Here is a 26,043-nt window from a genome sequence, read left to right on the forward strand (position 1 = left end):
CAAGAATAACTGTAAACAGAATAACTGTAAAGGGTGGAGTCCTTGCTGTGAACATCTGTTTCCAAAATGTGCTCTCCATAGTACAAGTTTGCTCTCAAAAGCAGTGACTTTCTCATTCACTGTTAAAATGTCACCTTCATATTGAAGGGACACATTAAGTGTGTGTCTTTTTTTTTTTTTATATCTACTATGGGCAGCTTCCTTTCATCACCGAAAAGGTCAGCAAGTTTGTAACACTTGTTTGTAAAATAAAAATGTGTAACATCTTCAAGTTTGACAACCTTTTTAAGCATTTCACCATATGAAAACCAGTGAATTTCTATGGGTTACAATGAATGTTCATGGTCATTCCCCATCTCATTAGAGAGTACTGTAAATATAGTACTATTTAAAGGTATTTTTACATATAAAATTAACCACATCGATAGCACCCTGGAGGACTTCATACACTTTTGGCTCCAGCTGCTTTGCTGCAGGAGCTTGTCTATGGCTGACACAGCAAAGGAATTTCATGTGTGATGCTAGCTCTGCAACTCCCTAGAATACATTTTTTATCCCAGCTGCTCCATTAGTGGTTACACTTACGTGATTTTTCCATAAAACATTACTCTCATTAAAGAAGTCATTTACTGCCAAGAATGTATCTTCTGCAGTACATTTTTCCTTCAATAGCTTACAAAGAAGTACTTCTTTATTCGTTTCATTATTCAAACAGAATCTAGCAAATACCTGAAACACATTAGAAACATCTGTATTTTCACCCAGCTGCACCAAACCTCCTACACTGTATGCTTTGTTTTAATATCTGATTTTCAACTCTTCAGCAATTCTTTAGTGCATCTTTCAACAGTATATGCTGACAAAGGAATGGACTTTATTGTCATATATGCTGACAAAGGAATGGACTTTATTGTCATATTGTTTTCCATGTATCATTTCAGCTATTTTCACTACAACAAGAAGAACAGGTGTTGCCCCAATAATATGGGCCTTTTTGTCTTTTCCTATAACGAAACATCAGAATTTGATTTTAAACATTTATCATTATGTTTAGTTATGTAAAGTACTGGACAGAGTATCACATGACTTTAAATATCACTTGAGGCTTGTTTTCATGTTCTGGATGCTTAACTTCTCAACGTCTTTCTATTTGCAATGTCTTCATATGCTATCAACAGCAAACATCTCAAGGCACAAAATAACTTTAGAGAAAGGTTCACTATTAGCAACGGTAGCTATAAATCTCTATTTCAAGTTGTAATTGGGGTGGTTTTTTTTGGCTCGCTTCTTGTCTGATCTTGTTAGCTGATCCTTGTTTTTATCCATAACGTAGCTGATGAAAAGCTCATACTAGCAGAAGAAAAAATGCCAGCTTTGTCATTTTCTTCTTGTTCACTTCTACTGGCATTATCAGTATTATCTTTGATCTGCAGTTGCTTTGCAGGAATCTTTTTAAGCCACTTGTCCATTTTGTAGTTTAGTAAAACGAGATAATATAATCCGTAAATCCACTTAACTGTGGACAGGTAAACTGTAATACATCACAATATGCTGAAAGTGAATGAATGAGTGAGCATGCCCAACCCCTCTCAACCCCTCAACGCTGCAAAGTACCCACTTTTCCCTCAGGACACTTCATGAACCCTACATGACCATATGACACATGGATCAACTAAATGCACCAGTGTCAATTTGTGTACTAAATATTAGTAAAGCTTAATTTCTTTCTTATTTTTAATATAAAAAGAAATATAAATGCAAATTTAGCCATTTTCTTCCTGCACCCCAACAGATCATCCACTGGGGTGCAGACACCCCTATCTGGAGATCACTGCTCTGGGGATCCTTAGCCCTACTCACTCTTTTGCTGGGCACAGTTCAGAGTATGCCAGCATGTATTGGATTGCAGCATGGATTGAGAGCAGCTTGTGCCCATCTGAAAAAAGACGTGCACTTCAAGATATATGCCTAGCAAAAAAGACATATGCTTACAGTACCTAGAGTACTGCTAAAGTACCTACTCTCCCAAAACTGAAGATGGCCAATTCTATCCAGTTTTTTCACTAAAAGCAATACCAAGATAAAGCTGCAACTTTAGATGAAAGCTGTAAGATTGATTTGCAATTTGGAAATAGACTGTACGTTGAGAGGCTAAATGAGCTCTAAGATGGATTAAGACAGAACTGAATCTTGATGATACAGTCTGTACATGATAAATTACCTACTTAAAGAGATTTTCTAACTCCCATCTCTTTAATCTAGCAGACAAAAATACATAAAATATGGTGCCTGGAAGTTAAAGATTAAATAAAACAATTTTTTTAAATGTGTATCATTGGACATTAAAACAGTGACAAAAATATAGTAAATTTCCCAGATTTCTAGTGTTCTTGAGTATGAATACATGCAAAACAACAGGATTATACATATATTAATTAGATTCTGTAGCATTTTTCCTTATCAAACCAAGAAACTCTGTGCATTTTGACTAGATATAGCAAAACTTTCATATTTTGTACTTACTGGCATCCGGTCTAACTCTTTCACGTATTTTCACTTTGGTGTCTGCATTGTCAAAGTGATAATAAATCCCTGTAAAAAGTAGATCTATTTAAGATCTACTGATTAAAACCTTTAATGGCTTCCATTTCACTGGCAGCAACCTGAGTAGAAACAAGTAACATGATGTACTGGGTCTGGATGGAATGAAGTTATGAAGTCAACTTTGCTCACAGCAGCCTGTGTGTTGCTGTGCTCTAAAACAGCAATGATAACCCACCAATGTTTCGTCTGTTGCTAAAACATTCTTGCATAATGTCAAGGATTTCTCTCGGTCTGCTGCTCCCAAAAATCAGTAAATGGGGAATACGCAAAATGTTGTGAGAGGACAAAGCCAGAACACCTGATCCAAATGGACTGAAAGGGTATTTCCTATCATACAATGTCATGGTCATCAGTAGAAGCTCAAGGAAAGATTTTTACATTACACCACATAATACTGTATTAAGATCTACTGGTATGTAACAGGCTTTTTAAGGAAAAATATAAAGATTTTAATGCCAGAAGGAAATCTATCAGTCTGAACGGCTGCAAAATAGAGGGCATAATACTTTAGTCAGAAAGTACTGCATCAAAACTGTGTAATGGAGGCTGACAGTATCTCAGTCTTAATAAACAAAATCCTTTTTTAAAAGTCCTTTCTGTCTTGGAGACAACTAAGAACTTTTAATTTTTCTTGTAGACATATTATTAAGATCACATTTGGAATCTCAGATCCCACAGAGTTTAGCATTTGCTTATTAAATAATTATATTTAGCTTTATTTTTTTCACAGATAAAAGTTTGCAGCTAAGCCTTACTACAGATTGATCTTCTTTTGTTGGATTGCTGACTGAAATGCAAACGACCATACTGTGTACATCTGAAAAGACTTGCATTATTTTTCCTTGCCTAGGAAGGAAAAATTCTTACATTGAATTTTACAGGAAATAGTAAAATTAATAATTGAAAATTAATGTGCAATCTGTACTTGTCTACAGTTTTATTTAAACTGACATAGAATTTCTACCACAGATTCAAAGGATCTGGGAGCTTTATTTAAGTTTACTTTCTAATAAATGTGAATCACTTCATCACGAATTACCAGACTGCTTACTATTCATTCAGCAGAAGTGATGTTACCACGAGAGAAATAAAAAATAATCCATTTAATTTCAACTAACTATCTTTTTCTTATGCAAATATGTTAAGCAAGTGTTCAAAGCTCAGTACGTTCCACATTTCAGGCTGCCGGATTACTTCCACCAAACTCTGATTGATGAGAATAGCTGTCACAACATACCAAGGCTATATTTTTCAGTAAGGGACTATAGACATTTGAGGCAGGTGTCCCTTCACCCTGCTATATTGTTCCTGTAGTCTCTCTTGTTCTCATCACCCTGCACCCTGTGCTTTTAGCTCCTGCCTACTATCATCTCACTCAGCTGTGATAATCTCCTTCCCCTATGGTTCCTAGATTAGGTAAACTAATGTAAAGCTGTAGGAATCTGGAAGCATCACCAATTTTTTCCCATTGAGACACCTCACCTTGGGGTGAGAGGTGCCCACAGGCTATAAATGGTTAGCTTAGGCTACACAGCACTGTTCAGGATGCTAACATTACACAGAAAGGAATCCCAAACACAGAGCAATTCCTGTGAGCAAAGAGAGCATTTTGGCCCTGTTTTTGGGTGTGTTCAGTTCATCATTAAAGTCAAAACTTTATATAGGTCACACTCCATTAATACCATAAACATTTAAGAGGACCAATTCTGAATCTAGTCTTCCATTTAATAATGGAGAAAAAAAGTCTGTTTTATCAAGCCTATTCAGAAGCTACCTTTACCTAGTTTTGTAGTAAAAAATTTGCCTAAGAGTGTTGTTCGATAACATACAGGAATCCTGCCTGAGAGAGAAAGAAAGGCGCAATCAGAAGGTAAATTTAAGAAAATGATGGTAAGTATTTTCTATGGAAAGAACTAAACAAGTTATGCAAAGCATTTTAAGGAAACAAAGTTTAAGCTAAACAAGGTAGTCAAGGTAGGGAGATTTCTTTAGATTCGTATTTGTAGAGCTGCACATAGGATAAGTACTTTCAAGAGAAGTGAAAAGCTAAAAACAACTAGTTTCCAGGTGAAAGGGTGTTGTGAAGTTCTTGCTTTCTGTCTTTGCATTCATCCTAAAGTGTCTAACATTCATATAAACAAAAGCCTCAGTGAACCCATGGATGGCGGCATCCATCACAGAAACCTTCATAACAAATACCATGGTTTTTCATTTCAGCAAGATAGACAAGAGAAGCAAAGCTGGTCTGAGGGCAGACCTCAGGACTGATTGCAGAAGGCTGACGAGTTAACACAGAGCACTTGTCTGTTCCACCAGTGCAAGAGCAAACACTTGCAATCATTAGACTTGACAGAGGCAAAACATGAATATTTTCCTAGGCTGTAGGCAGATTAGTTTGCTAGTGCATCACAACATTATACAGGCTGAAATTAAACAAATAACGCTAAAGTGAAGAAAATCTCTGGAAAACAAAATAAGAGCTGAAGGCTACACTGCAGAGTATCATAATCAAAAAATAATTCATATATTTCCCTCCTCTCCTTCTCCAGGGCACAGCATTTCAATGTGATGTCGACAGGCCTACAATCTCCAGTACTGCAAGGAGTATAACTTTCCAATATAGACAAAGAAACATATCAGAGCTGGGAACTTTGCATGTAACACTGCATGAGCATGGCAATTTGGAACTATGCTAACCTAGGGGTCAGGTCTCTGAATTCTTACTGTAATTGTCAGAACTGGATAGAAAACCATGTAGCGAAAATCAAAATTTATATAATTTTTGTATTTTGAAAGATATTTCACCCTCTTATACCTTCCAGCTAGTGATTTTAATGCTTGTATGAATTGCTGGTTTAGAGCCTTAGAGAGAAGATGTCTTGAAAAGACATATGGACATATTCTTGATGAAGCTGGGAAGTGATAAAAATTACTTCAATGACATGAAAGGCTAGGCTTTTCATTGATGAAATTGCTGCAGCTGGATTCTGTAGTCCTATTCTGTTTAAAATTAGTATCTCATATACCGAATCACTTTAGACAGATGAAGGGTACAGTGACCATATCTCTATTGTATGCAACCTCAAGAAGCAGAAGGATCAGAGAAGGGAAGTTTTCAAGCTGGAGGCATGACAAGATTTTTAGAAGAGTTTAAAACAAAGCAAGGGGGGAAAGTGGGCCAAGTAAAGTCTGGGGAAAACATTTCTGCTTCCTTCTTAGTGACTGCAAACAAGAACTTTGTTGTGTCCTGAGTTTGAAGGCAAGAGGAACTGTGGGGGAGTGTAGTTCTATATTGAATAGGACATTTGTTTTATGGATGGATTCTTGCTTCGGTAGGAAGCCATGGTTTCAGTAATCACCATGCAAAGCACCACCCCTGATAATTGCAAAGCCATAGTCTCCTGTTTCCCAACATACACTTTGACTAATGTATTTTTTAAATGCTACTGTTTATTTACTTATTAGGAAAAGTAACCGCATCCTGAGGTATGCAATTGAGATGGCTTAACAGATTCCCCTAGTCCTTGACACCTATTTGTCCTGTCTGGTAAGTTGCACTTGATCACAGAGTTTTTTAAGGAAGTTTTGTTGTGACCTGTTTGTTAGGACCTGTTAATGCCATACATTGTCTTGTCTGTCATCACAGAGTTTTACTTTCTCTTAGCATCCCCTCTTTAGATTGGGGATGTAAAACATGTCAGAACAAATCTCCACTATGTGCCTGCGTGGCAAACGAAGGCGCAGTAAAGGCACTACTGCTCATGCCACATTACTAACTGTACATATTGAAGGAATGATTAGAACAGCCTCTCCAGAAGAAAGACCAACATCTGCTCATTTCTCATCATCCAAACAACTGCCAACTCAATGTTCATGTACAGGCTGAACTTTAAAAAGTTTCGTAAGTGAAATGTTCTCTACAACACTGTCTAATTCTGCTCTGTATTCCTCCTCTCTTTAGTACATGTGCAATTTGCAGAATGAAATACAGGAATTCACCACCCACCTTCCTCCCTCAGAACAGTGCAGAGCAAACATAAGCATTTCTTGTTATGGATCTGTTTAAGAATATCTGGACATATTCCTAGTTTTCCACCTACACTGTACCTTTCTGGAATGTGTTACTCTCCCATTTATTACAGTACCAAAAGTACTTGGAGTTACTGCCCGAAAAGGTTGCAGATGTCTGCCACTTGGTCCTGACAGCGGGCTGATGTAAGTTTGCATTCCTTTTAGAGGATTCAAAGAGAAGGGAAGAGAAAAGAGAAATTCCACTTCTTTGGTGTCTTCTTCAAAGAGAAATTAAGATAAAAATATCATCATCTGCAGAAATAGCTTTCTGAGAGAAAGGACTGACCTCCATTCAGCCTTTGAAGTACAGACAGTAGCACTCTGGAGTCCAGAAAATTATTCAGGGATGCGAATTCCGCATGTACAGAAATACATCTGTATAGCCCCAGAGGAAGGCTTTAACTTCCTAGAAAAATGGCAGGATTTATAATACATAGAAATCTCAGTGCTGACTCTTGGCTACCTTTACTAGTTCCTTGGTCTGTGTGCTGTCATCTCTGACTGATTTTGAGAATGCATCCAAAAATCATTTATCCACTCCATCAATTGTGTAAGGAGTAAGAACAACTGAACTCCACAGGTTTTGAAGCTAGGAATAAGAAGCCTAAATACTTTTTACAGACCCAGCTTTCTGAACCTCCTTGAAGCTCCTTCACAGCAATTGAAAAGAGTTCTGGAGAGGAAGCCAAGATAGTCACTGCAACAACATTTTTAGTGAATCTAACTCCTATTTAACACTTATGTGATTTAGCTTTTGACATTTACAAAAAGGTTGATCTCAAGTGCTTTTTAACTGTATTGACTGCAGTCAAAGTTTAGACATGTGTGTGCTGGAAGCCTTCATGCATTCATTCAGCCAGGCAATATTAATACAATGTCCAAGTAGTTTGTCTGATCCGGACTTTAAAAGAGGCATTTGGCAAAAATCAGAACACCTTCAAGTGTAGCTTCAATATCAAAACAGTATGATCATTATAATAACATTTTCAATAATTGCGATTAATTCTGTATTTTCTAGCAAAAAGAAAAAATACATTTTTCATAAATAAGTTCTCCACAGAGTGATGAAATACCGATTAAACAAATAAAAAATTTTTACTTGCAGAAGGAACTCATGGTTACAATTCTGATTGATTAGATGTAAGAAGGAACTAGGAAAGGGCACTCTTGTTAAGAATGGGATGTGTTTAAAATCCACAAGAATTTACCACTGAAAGGGATTGCCTGGGACAACTAGATAGTTGATACATAGTTTTAAAAAATCCACACATGGGAAGTCTCTTCATGTGCTGTAGGCTGTAAAACATTTTACAGAACCAAAATTAAAATCTGCAATAAAATATTTAAAGCTACAGCTATAATGTTCCAAAGCAAAAGTATCTAAAAGGAAAATAATTTGAAACCGTCACCAATGTCTTATGGTGAAAGAGCTGAAACCTGTTTAATTAAAATTCTAGAAATTCTAGTAAGCTTACCACATGTGAAGCCTACCACACTTCCTTTCTAATTCCTGTTAACAAGATCATTCAGACATCCCCTATGATGATTTGGTTTTGGTTTTTTAATGGGAATTTCTTCATTCCCTGTGTCATCTACAACTTTCACAAGTTTGCAAGTTGTTCTCCCCAAAATAATGAATTAATACAATTAAAACAATTGGTCCCAGGGCTATTCCTTTAAAAAGTCACTGGCAACTTCTTTATCCTGAAAATACTATTTGCTGCAGTCTTCCTTCTAGCTGTGCTTCTGAACCGCCTTAGAAATCCCTGCACTGATCCTATCCTCCCTATTCTACCCAGGTCCTGCAGGGTACTGTGCCAAACAAAATAAAATTCAGCTAAGCATTAAAATCCACTCTAGTAGTTCTAAGAAATCAATTAGATTACCATCTCTGAAATAATTTTCCTTTGATGAAACTATTTTTCCTGCCCTCTGCCTCCCCCTGTATTATTTCCTTACAGATTTTGCTTTTTCTGTGTCGCACAGGGACACAGCAGTCTGTGCAGAAGTCTATGGGCTTTGCTCTGCAATCGTCTAGGGACAAGGTCTGGCATCATGAGGAAACTTCTAGGAACCCTCTGAGAAACTTCCTGCAGACACTACAGTCTCAATATCTCTGTATCCCAGGGTTCAGTAGAAATTGACACCATCTGTCCCAAATTGTGATCTCTGGCATCAAGAGGAAGGTTCCTCCTCCACCTAAAGGCTTAAAAATATCAAAGAGATTCACCACCCTCAAAGTTGAACATGAGCCATATGTACTTTTGAGTAAAGTGTTTGGGTCCCTTACACCTAAACCTGACCCCAAACCAGGCAAGACCACCAGGAAGAAGTGGCGAGATATAGTAACGGGTGGCTCCTTCCTGTGGAAAACAGAGGACCTGTTGCATCTGTTACACATCCATCTGCAGACCTGACCTATCACCTAGGGAAGGTGGCTGCTTGCTGGGGACCTCAATTCAGGATGATGTGGAGAGGATGCCAAGGCTTGTCTGATACTCCGACTATCACTCCCTGCTCTTCTTCCACATGGGCACCGATGGTGCTGCCTGGAGAGCATCAAAAGTGTCTGCAAGCTCTGGGGGCAATAGTCAGGGACATGGGGGCCCAGGTGGTGGTGTCTTTACTCCTGCCAATAAGGGGAAAGGCTAGGAGGAGGAGGCAGCTAATACATGTCCACAACTAGTTGTGGGGCTGGTCTTGGTTAGAGGGTTTTGATTTCTACAATTATGGAATGCTCCTTGTGGATCAATATCTGCTGGGGCGAGATGGGATCCTTCTCGCTGAGTGAGGCAAAGTTATCTTTGCCAGTAGAATGGCTGACCTGGTAAAGAGGCACTTCAAACTAGCAATGAAAGAGGAGTGTTACCACAAGCCCTGTGAGAGAGTGATGGGCAGGGAAGGTTGATAAAGAAAGGACCTGTAATGATGTGACTGAAAAGGGATCACAAAAACAACAAAACAAGGCTTAAGCAGGTCACTTCCAACAGCTAAGCAAGGATGTGCCTACAAGGCACCATTATGGAGAAATCTTTCCAATCCCTTTAGGGAAGTCAGCATGGGGGGTGCCTCTCTGAAGTGCCCGTACACTAATGCAAGCAGCATGGAAAATAAACATGGTGACTTTGATTCAGTGACCAGTTGTGGGACTACCATTTTATGGGGCTCACAGACGAGGTCAAATAGATCCTGTCACTTGAGGGCTGCAGTGGAGCGATACAGCCTGAGCACACCAATGCAGGTGATACTGTAGTGGGTCAATAGTCTTTGAATAATCATGGTGACTTGGAGAAGTGAATGAAGACTGGAGGAAAGGAAATGTCAGAAAACTACAGGCCAGTCAACCTCACATCAATCCCTGTGAAGGTGATGGAACATATTTTCTACCTAGACTTCATCAAAGCTTTTGATATTGTCCCATAAGATTCTCCTAGAGGAGTTAACAAAGTATGGGCTGGAAAAGTGGGCAGTGAGATGAATGGCCTGAATGGCTGGGGCAGAGGGTGGTGATCGGTGGCATGAGGTTTAGCTGGAGGCCAGAAGGTACTCCAAGGGTCAGTACACTTGAACTTCCTGTTCAATATCATCATCAATTATCTGGATAATGGGGCAAAGTGTACCCCCAGCAAGGTTGCTGATGACATGTAACTGGGATGAGTGACTGATACACAATAGGGTCATGCTGGCATCTGGAGGGACCTCAATGGGTTGGAGAAATGCGCTGACAGGAACCTCATGAAATTCAACAAAGGGAAGCATGAAGTTCTGGGCTGTGGAGGAACAACATGCACCAATATATGCTGGAGACTGTCCAGCTGGAAAGCAGCTTGGACAGAACCAAAATTTAAATCTGCAATAAAATATTTAAAGCTACAGCTATAATGTTCCAAAGCAAAAGTATTTAAAAGGAAAATAATTTGAAACCGTCACCAATGTCTTATGGTGAAAGAGCTGAAACCTGTTTAATTAAAATTCTAGAAATTCTAGTAAGCTTACCACATGTGAAGCCTACCACACTTCCTTTCTAATTCCTGTTAACAAGATCATTCAGACATCCCCTATGATGATTTGGTTTTGGTTTTGTTTTCCATTGGTGGAAAAGGACCTGGTAGACACTAAGTTTAAGATGAGCCAGCAATGAGTCCTTGTGGCAAATAAGGCTAATGGCATCCTGGGCTGCATAAAGGAAGAGTGTTGTCATAGTAGGTCAAGGGAGGTGATCCTTCCCCTCTACTCAGCGCATTCATGGAGTGCCAGGTCCAGTTCTCAGTTTCTCAATACAAGACACACGGAGACACTGGAGAGAGTCCAGTGAAGGGCCATGAAGGTGAAAAGAAAGCTTGATAGGGAATCTCATTAATGTGTATTAATATCTGAAGGGAGGATTAAAGAGGATGGAGCCAGGCTTCTTTCAGTGGTGCCCAGTGGCAGGATCAGAGTCAATGGACATAAACTGAAACTTAAGAAATACCATCTGGATGTCAGGAAACACTTTGTAACCATGAGGATCACCAAGCACTGACACAAGTTGCCCAGAGAAGTTGTGCAGTCTTCATCTGTGAAGGTACTAAAAGTCTGCCTGGACACAGCCACTTCTAATTACTTATTATTCACAATTTTTACCTAAATATTACTCCCTATTCTGTAGCTGAATGTGCACAGACCATTTCCCATAAAGAAGGGCAAATGAAAGGCTAAGGTTCTATTTCCAATTTGTCCCCATTTCCTATATCATAATCCTACGATCTTCCTATAATCTCATGGCCTCTAAATCAGGACTCAGAAGAATCATACTGGATCCAGCACTTCAGTAGTGTTCAGAACCTCTAGAAATCCTGCCAATAACTTTTCCCTGTTTTGTTTTCATCACATTGTCATATTTTTTGCAAGCAACAAAAGAAATTTACCATGGTAATACTCTTTCCTAGCAGAAATACCTAAATCCACTTCATGCCCCACTCCCTCCTCTCAGATGTGAAAGTACCTCTCAATGCCCCCCCCCCAAAAAAAAATAGTCCTTTACACTCCCACCATGCAAAATCTTTACTCTTCACTTTGAGTGATGTCCAGTAAGTCTCCATGAAATTTAAGTTCCCACTTTTCCAAAGGACTTTAGAACTGCAGTGGAAGTTATAACCCTAGAGCTTGAGTCACTCTGAAAATGAAAAATTAGCTTTGGACAGATGAGCTGATTCACAACACAGTGAAATGACTGCTAAGATCAATTGCAGCAGAGAAGGCCGAAACTTGGGAGAGGGGCAGAGGACCGCCCCTTTCATCAGCGGTCTGCAATTATAGGGAAGTAAATAAAACATGAAACTGCACTGGAAGCCAAACTATATGCAGATCAATCTGTCTGTTCCAGACAAATAAAAAAAGACTGGCCAGCTGTTAACAGCTTACATTCTTATTTCTCTGGGAGACTGCCAGACTGAGCCATAGGCTGCAGCGTGGTCCACATCACTGTTTCATTCAAGATCCCTGCTATAACACTGTAGCACAGATAATCAGAGGATGAATAGCACTGTACTAATAACAGTACAGATACATGTTTTGGGCATGACTGAGAATTCAATGACAGGGTAGATATATGTTTTGGGCATGACTGAGAATACATGAAAAAATCTTAGAATAGTGTTAATCCTCATCTTGGACCCTTTCTTCTTTTCCTGTAGAGTAAATTATTAACACGAAAAGATGGCAGAACTGTGACTTAGTGACACTATGTACGTTCTCCTACATTTCTAGCTTTAAAGTCCAAGAGGGATGACTGCAATGTTTTTTCTTAAAGCCTTTTCTTAGGAAAAGGTATCTCTAGCCCTACAAAGGTGCCACTTTCCTCACAGGGCACAAAAGGTTTTGAAACCTGCTGAAACTCAATCCTGAACCATCACAAAACCATCTAAAAGCAAGAATGAATACAGAGAAAAGATGGTATAAATCTGAGTTGGATACAACTAGAATAATACGGAAACAATCACATTTCTTAAGAAATGATTAGGTTGCTTTTATTAAAAAAAAATTCAAATAAATAAATGTATCTATGAACAGACAATAGCACTGAAGAGAACCACAAAACCACTTAAAAATTATTCTCATAACCTGAGATAATTCTAGCTTTAATCATTCACAGTGAAAGTGATAGGAAATAGACATATTTTTTAAATTGAACTCAAGTAATGGCCCTAGTCCTGGACATGGTAACTCCAAGCAGTTTAACAGCTGATTTATCTTCTTGACCCCAGTACTTGCAGACTACCTTCCACAAAGAACAGATTCTGTTAAATTTGCATGCTCTTCTGGGAAGGTTCATCGTTCCAAAAGACTTTTCCAGGATTTTATTTTAATTTCTTAGCAATCAAGACCCTGGATTTTGAGAAATTGTTTCAGAGATGGATATTTCATGAAATAAGCTTATTATCTTCTGATTTAGGCAATATCACATTTTTCCTACTATTCAGCTACATGTGCACAACTGTGCCCACTTTTAAATTTTATCACTTTACCATTGATTTTAATTTGAAAATATCCTGTAATTGCCTGATGAATGGAAGATAATTAGAGACCAAATCAAAACTATTGTCTGAGGGAGGATGGTTGCATCTGAAATCACTGTTTTGAATCACGTTTCATCCTTGTATTACCCTTTTCTAAAAAAACAAGCACTGAAGAATAGAAAAACCCAAAACAGAAACAGGACAATGCTGCAGTATAAGCAATAAAATTTCAATGTGCAATGTTAACATCTGTTACAATTAGCATTGTCTTGGAACATTTTTTTTATATAATCTAAATAGGATTTTTTTTCTTTAAATACGTCTTGGTTTCAGATAAAGTGAAGATTTTTGTATCAGATCCATTAGGAAACTCTTAACCATGTGGAATTCTCAGTCATGAGGTATAAGACATACAGAAGGTACTGATCATTCCATTGCTTTATCTTGTGTTGCAAATACCAACCTATCACACGTGCACCATGTAAGGTTTAAACATGAAAGAATGGTGAGCAGTTCTCTAAAAAACTCTTGAGTTTCGTTTGGTTTTGTTCAAGGTGTGGACTTTGACAAGGATTAATCTTTTCATGTGAACCCTGGGAACTCCTAGGGTGATAGTGGAGTGTGAATCTTCAGTGCCAGATGACATAACCATACAATACTACCGCATAGCTCTAATTCTCGGCCAGGCGAATTTCTTCTTTTCTTCTTTCATTTTTGGAAGCTAAAAAAATTTAAGAAATGTATTGGGAAACAGACTAAAAGGTGAAAAATATTGGATAAAATACTACTACCATAAAGAAAAAAAAAATTCCTTAGCACGAATGATGTTTGTGCAAAACGCCAAAACCACACTTATACATGACCTTCAGAAAATTCCAGCAAGTGACCATTTGACTAAATAGCTTCTTTTAAGATTCTTAAATTTCTTACTTAAAGAAATATCTTGGTTATTTCCATTTTAAATGACTGCAATGATTCTTCTTTAAACCACCTACAAGCACCAGCAAAGATATAGTTTCCCTTTTATTAGTAGAAGTCACTTTCAGAGACTGCCTTTCTGTGAAGATCTTAATGGGTCAACTTCAATTATAGGAAAGCATAGTTATAAGACAGAACAGGGCAATTCATTCTTCTTTGCAAGCTCAAGAAAACTTGAATTAAATTCAAGACCTTGCTATAGAAATTAGCCAAGAACTGGGAATAGGGTAATATGAAGGAAGACCTCAGGTACATGACCCTTTAAAAAAAAGTAAAAATTAGGAAGTGATAGTTTTAAAAAGTTTTATAGTTAAACAATTACATTTATGCCTCAGTTTCCCTGCTGTCATTTGCTTCTTTCCATGCCTTTTCCCACATTTTCCCTCTACTGCCTTCTGTGTCTCTCTTACCTTCTACCTTTTTACTGTTCAAAGTTGAAGGTATGGCACTCCTTCTAGGATGAAATCACTATGTACTATTCAGAGCTCCAAGATCTAACACTGCTGTTATCGGTCAAATTTGAGGCTTCCAAGGTCATTCGTGGACAAACAGTAACATTATTCTGCTGCCTTAAAACATCTCAGCAACTGTGATGGAGAGCGAAAATCTCTGCTCTTCTTTTCTTTTCTCAGAAGTCAAGCCTAAGATGTCAAGAAGCATAATCACACATAGAAGTCTACATGATGTATACAAAGAGTCATTAAAAATTGGTGTCTCAAGCTTGTTTTCTGCCTGAACTTTGAAAGGTCAACAGATATTTATTTTCCCTGCCTAATCCCTCTCAGCCCCTCAATAACTCTCTCACTGCCTCCGCTTATTCACTGAATTCTCATCATAACTGACCACTAACTCAGATCCAAATTTGCAGACTCCACAGTGAGAGAGCAAGGCTACAATAAATAAACTTCTAGATTAACAATACTTCTACCCTGCTTTCTCTAGAGCAACAGACACATACTCTGTTGAGAAGACTTGTTTGCTAGCTGCTTTTCTTTGGAACAATTTTCTTTTTTCCAGTATTACATTTTCTGGAATAAGACTTGGAACTGAGATACTCAATTCCTTTAAGTTAGATAAAACAGACCTTGATAACCTGCTGATTTTTGCAGATGATGTCAGTGTACAAAATGCAACACAATCTAAAGAAATCCTAAGAGTGTTAACCATGCCAGATAAAGTGCTATTTTGTCCACTTAAAAGGTTTGTTTCTCTTTAGTTTCTGTCACCAACGTATTTTTAGGTTATTGAACTCAATGAAGTCTGTGACAGAGTCACAAGAGAGAATATTTTATCTTTTATTTTTCATATTGTTAATCTATTTCATTAGCTTGCTGCACACTTCTCATTTCTTGTCTTTTTGAAATCCCACCTACACTGATAAATTTACATTAGAAGTTCTCAATATTTCCAAGAAGAAGCAGAGAAAGTGCATAAAGAGAGGATTATTAAGAAGTAGAGAAAAACAGAGAGTCACTTGAGATGAACAGAATTTAACTTATTTTAAAAACAATACCAGACAAGATATTCAGTGGGAGGGAAACATATATTTTAAAAAAGTCTAGAAATATCATGAATATGATACCAAACGTCATGTTAAAATGCAGTTTCACTGAATTTTAACATGAGAGGATAGCAAAAAGAAGCAGCTGAAGCCAGTCTAGACAAAGTGTCCTATCACAAAACAAGGAAGACAGAATCCCTCTTAGTGTACCAGTGCAATCAAGTGGCAACTTTCATTTTGAAACATACTATGAACAACAAAAAAAATAAAAATATATATATATATACATTTTATGTATAAATAAAATGAACAATATGCAGGAAACAACAGAAAAATGCTGAAGTAAGGTAAACTAGAATTACTGATTAGCATATATAGCATTGTCTGAAACCCAACACACAATACATATACAGTCTACATTTTTCTGTTTAGCAGTCATATTCTGAAGCCTGTACATCTTCTACAATACTGGTGGCTCCCATCAGTTTTGACTTATTAATAGTTAAGTATAAGTTCATTCTCATGACTCTTCCCATTGAAGCATGAAAAACAGCAAACAACAGATCACAGTAATATTGCTTGGTTTGCCTAATTCAAAATATAGTCTCAAACAGGTAGTGCCAAACAGCACGAAAATTGGAGGCACCAGTCACTGCATAATTTCTAATCAGCTGAAACTTCACCTGGGAATTGGAAACAGGACATAGTCAGGACTTTTCCGAGAACTGTATGTGCAACAGTGTTATGGTTTAGGAACATTATTCTTCCATTTAATGCTTCCAGTGAAACCATGTGCCACTCACTCACACTCCCCCGCCCACTGCTCTGCAATGGGCTGGAGAGGAGAATCAGAGGCACTGAAGGTAAAGATCACAAGTTGAAATAAGAACAATTTACTGCAAACAGCAATGAGATAAGAAAATGAACAGTAATAGCAACAATACTAATGACAGAGGGTACAAGAAAGAGGTGAATGATTCACATGGAAACAAAAATGCTTGGCCATTCCCTCCACCACACTACATCAACCTGGAAGAGACTCTCTTTCCCTGGCCCTTGGCAATGAGGTGAGGTGTATAGAATAACCTATGCATCCCACCCATGCCCCCTCCTGGCTACTGCAAAAATCAACCATGTCTTGGCTGGAACCAGGACAAACAGTTACAACTCTTCAGGGTTGATAAATATTAAAGTTAGCCTTGCCTTGAGCAGCAGCTTGGACGAGACACCTCTCAAGATCTCTTCCAACCTCAATTACCCTAAAGTTTATATACAGCAAACACTTTTAAGCTGAAAATCCTGAAAATATTTTGTAACCTCATTTATAAATCTTTGCCCCAGAATTAACTTTTGAAACGCAATCTTCTCCCAGAGGATGAGAACAGGGCAGCAATCCATAAAATCTAGGACACAGAAGCACAATAGGTGCTACTGTCCTACTTAGGTAACAGAACTGATGAAGTGTGTATATTATCCTTATACCAAGTCAACTTACACAATTTAAAAATTAATCCAACGGAAGGGATATTTCTCGTTGTACAAACAGACCTGAAGAACTCACAAAGAATGCTAACAGTGAGCTGAGCTATTGGTAGCCATAGAATTCAGGTCACTTGAAAAGTCATAATCCTTGAGATCCAAGTAATGCCAAGAAAGGGAGTCTCGAGCCACACTAACAGTATGAGATGTATAGATGTTGTCTATGTGCTTTAAGAACTGAAACATTAGCATAAACTTCTCCATTCTCTCTACCTACCCTTTATTTCCCTATGCAACCTGGAGAATAAGAAAGATGTAACAATTTTTAAAAAAGAAAGAGAAGATTTACCACCAAGTAAAATGAAATGGATGACAATGCAAAGTCTCAGCAGAAAGGGTTACCAAAGGAAACAACTGAAATAGAAGTAACAAATCCTCTGTGATTTTGGCCTTCAGAGATACATTGGAGTAAGACTGAAAATCTAAGCAATTGAGACAACTGTCTCATTACAAGGCAACGTAAACCAAAAAGCTTTATGACTTTGAGGAGCAGCTAACTTGCAGAGAAATTAGATGAGCTGAAGTTATTCAGGAGATAAGACAGTGATCCAGCTAAGGAAAAATGTGGTCAGCCCCCCCAAAAAATTAAGTTAGATGGCAGTTGAAGAGATGCAATCAGAGTTCCTGCTGACTAAACTACATGAGCATGAAGTCCCTACACAATAAGAAAGAAGCATCTTTTCCTGTATGTGCTTAGGTGAAAGGATCACTGGAGGAAATCTAGATAGATATCCAAATTGTTCTAGGTTAAAAAAAAAAAAGAGATCTGTCAAACTGATATAGTCTTTCTGGGACATGGAAAAATGAGAGAGAGACTGCTCTGTCTTGCTGCTAAGATTAAAACCTCCCAAGTTACTACATAGACTTTTCTAAAGATTCCATTAATTTATTTCTACTTATTTTATTTTGAATGAGAGTAACAGAGATGACATTCAGTTATTTCTCATTTAGTGCTTTGTAATGCATTTTCAGTATACATAAGACCAATCACATCCTAAACTCAGTGGCATTTTATAACAAAGAGAGAAGCTTTAGATGCTTTTCAACTATTTTGTCACTTTCAAAAAAAATGTTAGAAGTGTAGTTTTGCCTGATATTTCTTTAGAGGGAAAATTTTGTTTTCAGTGGATGTATAGACTTACACCCGCACCAGGAGGTCACAAACAGGCCTTGATGGTCCTTCCTCTGGGACTTCCACCCACACCTTTTAGTCTTGTGTTTTCAGTTTCTGCCACAGACCTGTGCAGCAGCCACTAGACCTGATCCTGACCTGTGGAATGATTTCTCAGCTTGGCCTTGGACCTGCCTCAGTGCTATGGACTTACTTGCCTGATGGTCTCAATGCTTGGCTGATACTGGCCTCAATCCCTGGGTCTGCCTTTCTCCCTTGCAGTGGGACTGGGCTCTGCCCAGACACCGCATGCTCTCCTGCTCTGTTGCTGGTGGCTCCCATTCCTCACTGATCCCAGACAACAAATTAATTATTTCCTTCACTTCTTCCTGTGCTTTCACTGTCTGCATGGGGAAGGGAGAAACTTTGCATTGAGCTGAAAAAGGAAGGATTGAGCTCTAATCATTTTGAAGATCCAGGACTCAACACGCTCTATAATAATCAGAATTCAAGGACGTTTTAACTGGATCTAGCTTTACCTGAAAGCTTTAATGAATCACACTAAATTGAGTTTGCAGTCTGACTTAGAAGGTTGCTTATTACCTTTCAAGAGAAATGGAAAGGCTTTGAATGTAAGTGCAGCACTCTTGCAAACCTTTGCAAGTTGCAGTTTTAACACTTCTTAAGTGACCCTGACAGACAGGAAGTCCATCCCTCTGTCCCAAAGGAAGACCAAGAATCGCTGTGTTGTGTTTGTTTAGTCTTATCCTAAAAACCCCTACAAGAGAAAGATTAAAAACCCTACCCTGTCTATTCCACTATTTTCCACTTCTAATTGTTCTCATTAAACTTGTTTCCAGATGACTGAACTTTTTTACAGGTGTCTCTGGTCTGCTTCCTTCTTGAAGATGATACTAGATCTGATGTTCCAACTTACATCTAATGAACGCTAGGTAGCATTGAAGTTTACTCAGTGTGTTGTGTCAATATTGCATTACATTGATGTGGTGAAATGGGAGCTGTTTGTTTCTTTTTTATTTTTTACAAGAGGTCAGGTACTATGAACTTCTTGACCCTTACTCAGTTTGTGGTTTATTGTAGTGCTTCCCATATCTTTCTCTGGAGATCTGCTGCCTAGATAGTAATTTTTTTCACTTAAGTATTATTTGTAACTTTTATCAATGGGCTGGTTTTGGCTGGGGTAGAGTTAATTTTCTTCACAGTAGCTTGTATGGGGCTGTGTTTTGGATTTGTGCTGAACATGGGGTTCATAATATAGAGATATTTTTGTTGTAACTGGGCAGTGCTTACACAGAGCCAAAGGCTTTTCTGCTTTTTGTAGTGCCAAGCTGTCAAGAGAGTTGAGGGTACATGGGAGGTTGGCAGGAGACACAGCTGGGTCAGGTGACCCAAACTGACCAAAGGGATGTTTCATACATCATGCTCAGTATATAAAGTGGGGGGGAGAAGGGGGAAGTGGAGGACTGTTGAAGTGATGGTGTTTGTCTGCCCAAGTAACCATTAACACATAATGGGGCCCTGCTCTTCTGGGGGTGGCTGAACATCTGCCTGCCCATGGGAAGCAGTGAAATTAATTCCTTGTTTTGCTTTGCTTGTGCACACGGCTTTTGCTTTCCCTATTAAACTGTCCTTATCTCAAACCATGAGTTTTCCAGCTTTTACCCTTCAGATTCTCTCCCCAGTCCTACTGGTGGGAGAGTGAGTGAGTGAGTGGCTGTGTCGGGCTTGCCTGCTGGCTGGGGTTAAATCAATATAATTCTGAAACCTAATCCTGTCCTCTGCAAAGTACTTGCAGCTTTTCCCAAGTAGGTATCAACTGCAATTTAATAAACATTTTCTCTATCCCACTGTCCAGAGAAAACCTTATCTCTTTCTGGAGAAAACTGCTTGACAGAATCTCATCCTTCTTGTTTGACAGTAAACCACTGATAACTACTCACTGAAATTATAATTCCAAGACAGAGAAGGGTAAAGCATACCATACTTTTTGGTGACTTTTAGCTTCAGCATTTGTTTTAAAAACAAATATTTTACTGACTTGGTGTCAATTAACTTTGGTGGCAGCAATATTTGTTAGAGACTAGACTGCTCTTACAGTTATCTTCACCAAGATCAAGTTTCCCTACTTTTCTTTAGAAGCACTTTTAACATTTTCGTAGGTAACAAAACATCATGCTTATCACTATCACACCTCTTTGAGAACTGTTATCTTGTCATAGAGGGAAATCAGATTGCTTTACAAGATTTATTCTGGACAAATCCATTTTTGTCATTGTTTAGCATCTTTTTATCTTCCGTGTAATTCCAAACAGATTATCTGCTCGAGTGTCTTTCTAGGAATTAAATTTAACCTGACTGGCCTATAATTCCCTGGGGCCTTGTGTGTTTTTGGGAAAGACAGACACAAATGTTTCTTCCCTCCCTCTACAATTCATTTACTTTTTATCCTTTAATTCTTGAAGCTCATAAGGGAAGAGTCTAAGATTTCTTAAGTATTCCATAGTGAATTAATTGTGCGAGACAATTTGAAAATATTTGACTCATCTAAGCAGACTCTAACCTGTTCTTATCCCTCTTCACTAGTTTTAATTAGGCTGGTCTTCAGAACACAGTCAGCCTTTTTAAAATGAATGCTGAGGAAGATAAAAAAAACCAACAACCAAACAACAAGGCATACCTCTATTAGTTTTGCCTCTCTGTCAGTTAATGGGCTGACTCTTTCCCTTGCCTTTTTGTTATTAATTGCTTATAGGGTGTTTTCTTTTACTCTATTGTTAAAACCATGCTTAAGTCACTTGGTCAATACTTTACCACCATTTCATTGACCAAAATGATGGTCAGGGTGAAACTCAGATATTAGGAGTGCATGGTATGTGATCCCAATAGTTCTGTGGGCCTCAGTCATTTCTGCCTCAGTGAGCTCCCCCAATATCCTGAGCCAATGTCAGGATACCAGCCTCCTTCAAAAACATACACTTTTGCAAGTCAAAGAACATAAAGGGACTCTGCACTTGGGTGCAATGGTCTTGGGTGTAAAAAACCAGACATGCAAAGGCGTGGGTAGTTTTTTACTACAGACAGTCAAATAAACCCCAGAAGGGAATTAAGCTTATTCAGTAGAGAAAATGTGACCTACTAAGAGAAAGCCAAACAAGACTGATATAGTGGGTCTGTTTCTTGCTATTAATAGAGGAACTGACTCTTTAGAAATCTGATAATAGTAGCTCTCTGTGTGTAAGAGAAATTATGCAAATCTTACCTCAGAAAACCTTGGTAAATCCTGGGTTAAAGTTCCTACTCTCTTCCAGTGATAGTATTTGAGTAACTTCAAAATTGCTGGATTCACTGCATTATCAGATGGCACTGTCCGGAAGAAATAAGGATATTTTTTCTTATCAGCCAGCTCTGGGGTTGTTGCTGCAAATGAAAGCTGGAAAAAATCAAACAAAAAAAAGTGAAAGTCACCACAAGTTCAGCTAGCAGTCAGAAAAAAACCCCTTTGCTTTTCTGGGTGCAACAAGGCACAATCCGTGCACTGCTGTCATGTAGAGAAGTTTCATCATCATATAGCTTGGAAGTCCTACAGCACCATTTACTTTTAAAGAGATTTTTTAACTTTAGCTCTATAATCCACTGTCCACAAAATTAAACTAGGGAATCATAAAAGTCAGTGGTGCAAAATCCTTTGTTTGAGATCATGCATCTTACACATTGCACAGATCAAGAAGACCTAAGGGATTAAATCACCATGATGAATTCCCCACCAACTGCTCTTCATATAAGTTGAGAGTAGCTCCAAGAGGATATCATATTCTCAAAGTCTTATCTATCTTTAAATTACTGGGTGAACCTCTAGTAGCACTTCTTCCTATCTTCAGGTAATAAAACAGCTCCAGGTAGCAGAAAAAGAGAAAATAATTATGTTAGCCAAGGCTGCAACTCAGAAGTTTACTTGAGTTCCAGCTTCCTGCTGGTTTGTGTTATGAAAGGGGACTCAGTGGCTAATACACACTTGAAAAGACCAGAAATTGTTCATGATTTCACAATGGTTATAACAAAAGAAAAGAGGAAAACCTTTAAAACATACACACAAAAACTCCAGAAAACTTCACCAAATTCTTCTGCCCAAGTTAAAGGCAGCATATTTTCGTGAATGATTTTCAGGCATTGTTATGAATAGAATGCCTGCATGTTCATTTCTGAAAACAATCCTACTCCAAAGATACTTCTGGTCATTCCCTCCAGTACTATTTATGTTGCTAGGAAAGTGCTTCTCAAGTATTATTATTTTTCAGCTGGGCATAGTGGTTGAAGGGTTTCTTAAAGTAATGTTTTAATGCAAATTGGTTTGACTGTCAAAAAAATAAGCTCCCTGATACAGTTACTTAAAGGCTTTCAAACTCAAGACAGTCAGAAAATGTAGGTGAATTCAAGCCTATGTAAGTATATCCAACTGTAGCATTAAGTTCGCTTTCTTCAATCAAGCATTCAGCATATTTGGGTTAGATACCCTTTTTGGAAATTCAGATAGACAAGTTTAATCTGAAATAAAAATTCAAGTCTTTTCTTCATGTTTATGAAAATCTTGATTTAGCCTACCAGAGAGAGGAGTCATTTTCTGACTGATTTTAGACTCACAAAGAATATAGTACATTGTAATAATGGTATGAATACAGTTTATTTTCCTAGTTAAAACCCCTAAACTCCAAATAACTTGAAGCGTGCATAACTGGACAGTTTACATTATACCATTTAAATAGAAGATTCTTTCTCTTCACCAGTCAGGAGCTAGAGAATATTTTTTAGGACCTTCTGCTGCCAGATCATTCTAAGGTAAAATATTTTTATTATAGCAACTGATGTTCTATTAGATTTCATGAAAAAAGTACAGTATCAAGAGGTGCTGTTTATTGTCATCTTTATTTTCCAAAACCATTCCCATAAGGGAAGAAGAATGAACATCTCCCAGGTGGACCTAGTCAGCTTTTCTGTTGAACATCATTCATTCACTGTACAATGAAACTGGAAATAAGGACCTGTATCTCTGACTGAGAAAGAGAGAAAATTCAATGTTAGAAATCCAACATGAAGAGGAATACCTCTCAGCAGCCTACCTGCTTGCAGCCTGCTGACTGCAAAGGACTTGTTTTTCAAGCTATTATGGTTTTGGATCAAACATAATTTGATTGATCCTTAAGAAAAAGAAGTAAAGAGCAACACTGAAGTAACAGTAGTGGCAAGAAACAAGGTTCACCTAATTCAGGTTTCAAAGATTGAATGGTGGATTTCTCTGATCGATAGTACAAAGCTCCATAGTAACAAGAAGCATCTCTATACCTCTGAGCTCACTTCAGGATGAAGATCTGTGATATAAGCAAGACAGCTCATATCCCTCCTTTGTGACTTTTTTGTGACTTATAGTGCCTGTATGCACTATCCTAATTGCTTACATTTCCTTAGAAACAATGAAGCAAAACCTTACTTTTCTTCATTGCTTACAGAAAGATGAAGAAGACGTAAGAGATTTCTCAGCCATGTAAGGTGACATGAAATGAATTCAGGTTTAAGCGTAAAACTAATGACACCTGAATTACAAAAGAACATTATTCTCCATTTTCTTTTTGAATAAAGGTTTTATTAAAATATAAAATGGGAAAATTTCATGCTCAAACAATTCTTGGATTTTAGGATATGTCCAGAGGCCTTTCTTTCAAGCATCACATATATCATGGTTGATCTCATTCTGCATCACTTTGACATTTAATAAGACACTCAAAAGAGAAGGAGAAATATCCTGAAAAAGTTAAGTCATTGAAAGTAATTAACTTTTCCTAAAATCGTCCCTGTAAGAATTTGGGACATGCAATGAACTTAACCCAACAAACACCAGCACTCAATATTCTATTTTCAGAGGGACAAAGAGGTAAAATGAAAAACCTCATTAAGTTCTAAAAAGTGGTAGTGAAAAAATGATGTTAATAAATGAATTGACATAAGGTAGACTTACTGGAAAGGTATTTCATACAGCACAACTATATGGAAATATCAGGAAAATATTCATAACTAAAAGTTTATGTGATAAAGCAAATATCATCACAACACAGTCCACCCACATATGCATTGAGATGGTGCAGGCCTTCTTAATCGAACAAAAATCTTCTGTATTTTAGGTCTAAAGTGGTTTATTCATGGCTGATTTGAAACTTGCAGCCTTTTCATAGTTTCTTCACTTCATTCTACAGGACAGAAAGCTATTCTGCTTTTTCTTACCAGAATCTCTTTTTATAACTTTCAGTTATGTAGTCAAAAATCTGGATGAATGGCATCAGTCTGAAGTACTTTAAGTTAAAGCAAGCATGCTCCTGTTTAAGGAAGTAATGGTGCATTCCCTTAAAGAAAGTCAGTACAGAAGCGGGAATGGTAAGATGATAAGCTCTGCCATTCAATGGGAAAGACTAGGAGTTACATAAGAAAGGATGGTGTAGGAATAGGTGCAATTGTGAAAGAATTTGTAATGGCAAGCTAGAACTGGTTTCACTTAGGAAGACTGCAAAATGCCTTCTCAAATGGGTTAGATGGTTTTTTTCCTTCCTTCTGCATTTTCAGATAAAGTTGCAGGGAGAAGTTGTGAGGAAACTGTCTCTCCCTGATATGCAGAGAGATAATATGTTTGTAGACATGTACAAGGTCTCCTCGGACAGAGAGGGTGGGGGAGGAGAGAGAGAGAAGATACAAAAAGCCTTGGAGAAGGTGGGGCATTGTCTTTTTCCTTGGGGCCTGGTGTATGCAGCATCGTTTAGAAGTGGTCCTTGCATCTGAAATAAACCTTCAATCCTTCCACTGCCTCGGCATTCTTGGGAAGAATACCTGCGTATGTTTGACCTTACAGATGGATATTAGAAAGGTAAAACAAAATTAGAATAGGAAACAACACTATATACAGAATGCATATATTCCACATAGGAGTCCAGAAGTTGGAAGCTGGAAGGTTGAATGAAGCCACACTGTTATCCCAAGTACTGTAAAGAGAAAGGAAGCCACCGGAAATGACAAGTGATCTTCTGGTGTTCGGATGTTTTATTATCTCAAGGAAGCATTTATGTCTAATTTTTGTCACTGCAATATTGTACAGAAGTCTGAGAAAAATAAAAGAGCAGAACTATCCCTGGGTAACCAGTCACTCTCATCTAAGGCAACAGGTCGGTTTAGGAGTTAAGCTTGTTTAAGAGGACTGTATCAGCTAAACTAAATCAGTAACAGAAGCTCCTAGCAAAGTTATTGTAAGTCCAATAAAAGAGTACGGCAGGAAACTACACTCCCCTCATAAAGCAAAGAATAGCTGGTGGAGTAGAGTGGTGAGAGCATATCCCACCACAAGCTCATCAGCAGATCAAAGAAGGAGCCTGTCACCCAGTAGAAGGTGCCAGAGCGCTTGCCTCTCCAAAGGAGAAGACTGTGAAACAAAGCTACACACCTAGAGTATTATACACATAATGGAGTATTATACATTGCAAGGGAAAAAGAAAAGTAAAAAAAAAGCATCTTAGGTAACAGCATAACCTCTCTTAAATAAAATGTCATCTTCTAAGACAATTGATCCATGTTTGCAAATGGGGAAAATCTGCTGATTGAGCACCAGAGAGACCAGAGAGATTAGCTAAATTTTCCTAGGTTTCTGCACTAGGCTTGTACAAGAATTTTATTAATGATCACTAGAAATT

At 38.0% G+C, this 26,043-nt stretch overlaps 1 protein-coding gene across 2 annotated transcripts in view; it reads right to left on the reverse strand.

Annotated features, from left to right (window-relative positions):
- Positions 1-26,043, reverse strand: part of GABBR2 (gamma-aminobutyric acid type B receptor subunit 2) — a 471,997-nt gene that overhangs the window by 263,767 nt on the left and 182,187 nt on the right. For both annotated transcript variants that reach the window (XM_032696868.1, XM_032696875.1), the window contains exon 3: positions 21,582-21,752. In XM_032696868.1, coding sequence (XP_032552759.1) covers positions 21,582-21,752 — 171 coding nt within the window. The remainder of the gene's footprint in view (positions 1-21,581; positions 21,753-26,043) is intronic.

Source organism: Chiroxiphia lanceolata, chromosome 1 (genome assembly GCF_009829145.1).
Source record: "Chiroxiphia lanceolata isolate bChiLan1 chromosome 1, bChiLan1.pri, whole genome shotgun sequence".
Taxonomy (NCBI): Eukaryota; Metazoa; Chordata; class Aves; order Passeriformes; family Pipridae; genus Chiroxiphia; species Chiroxiphia lanceolata.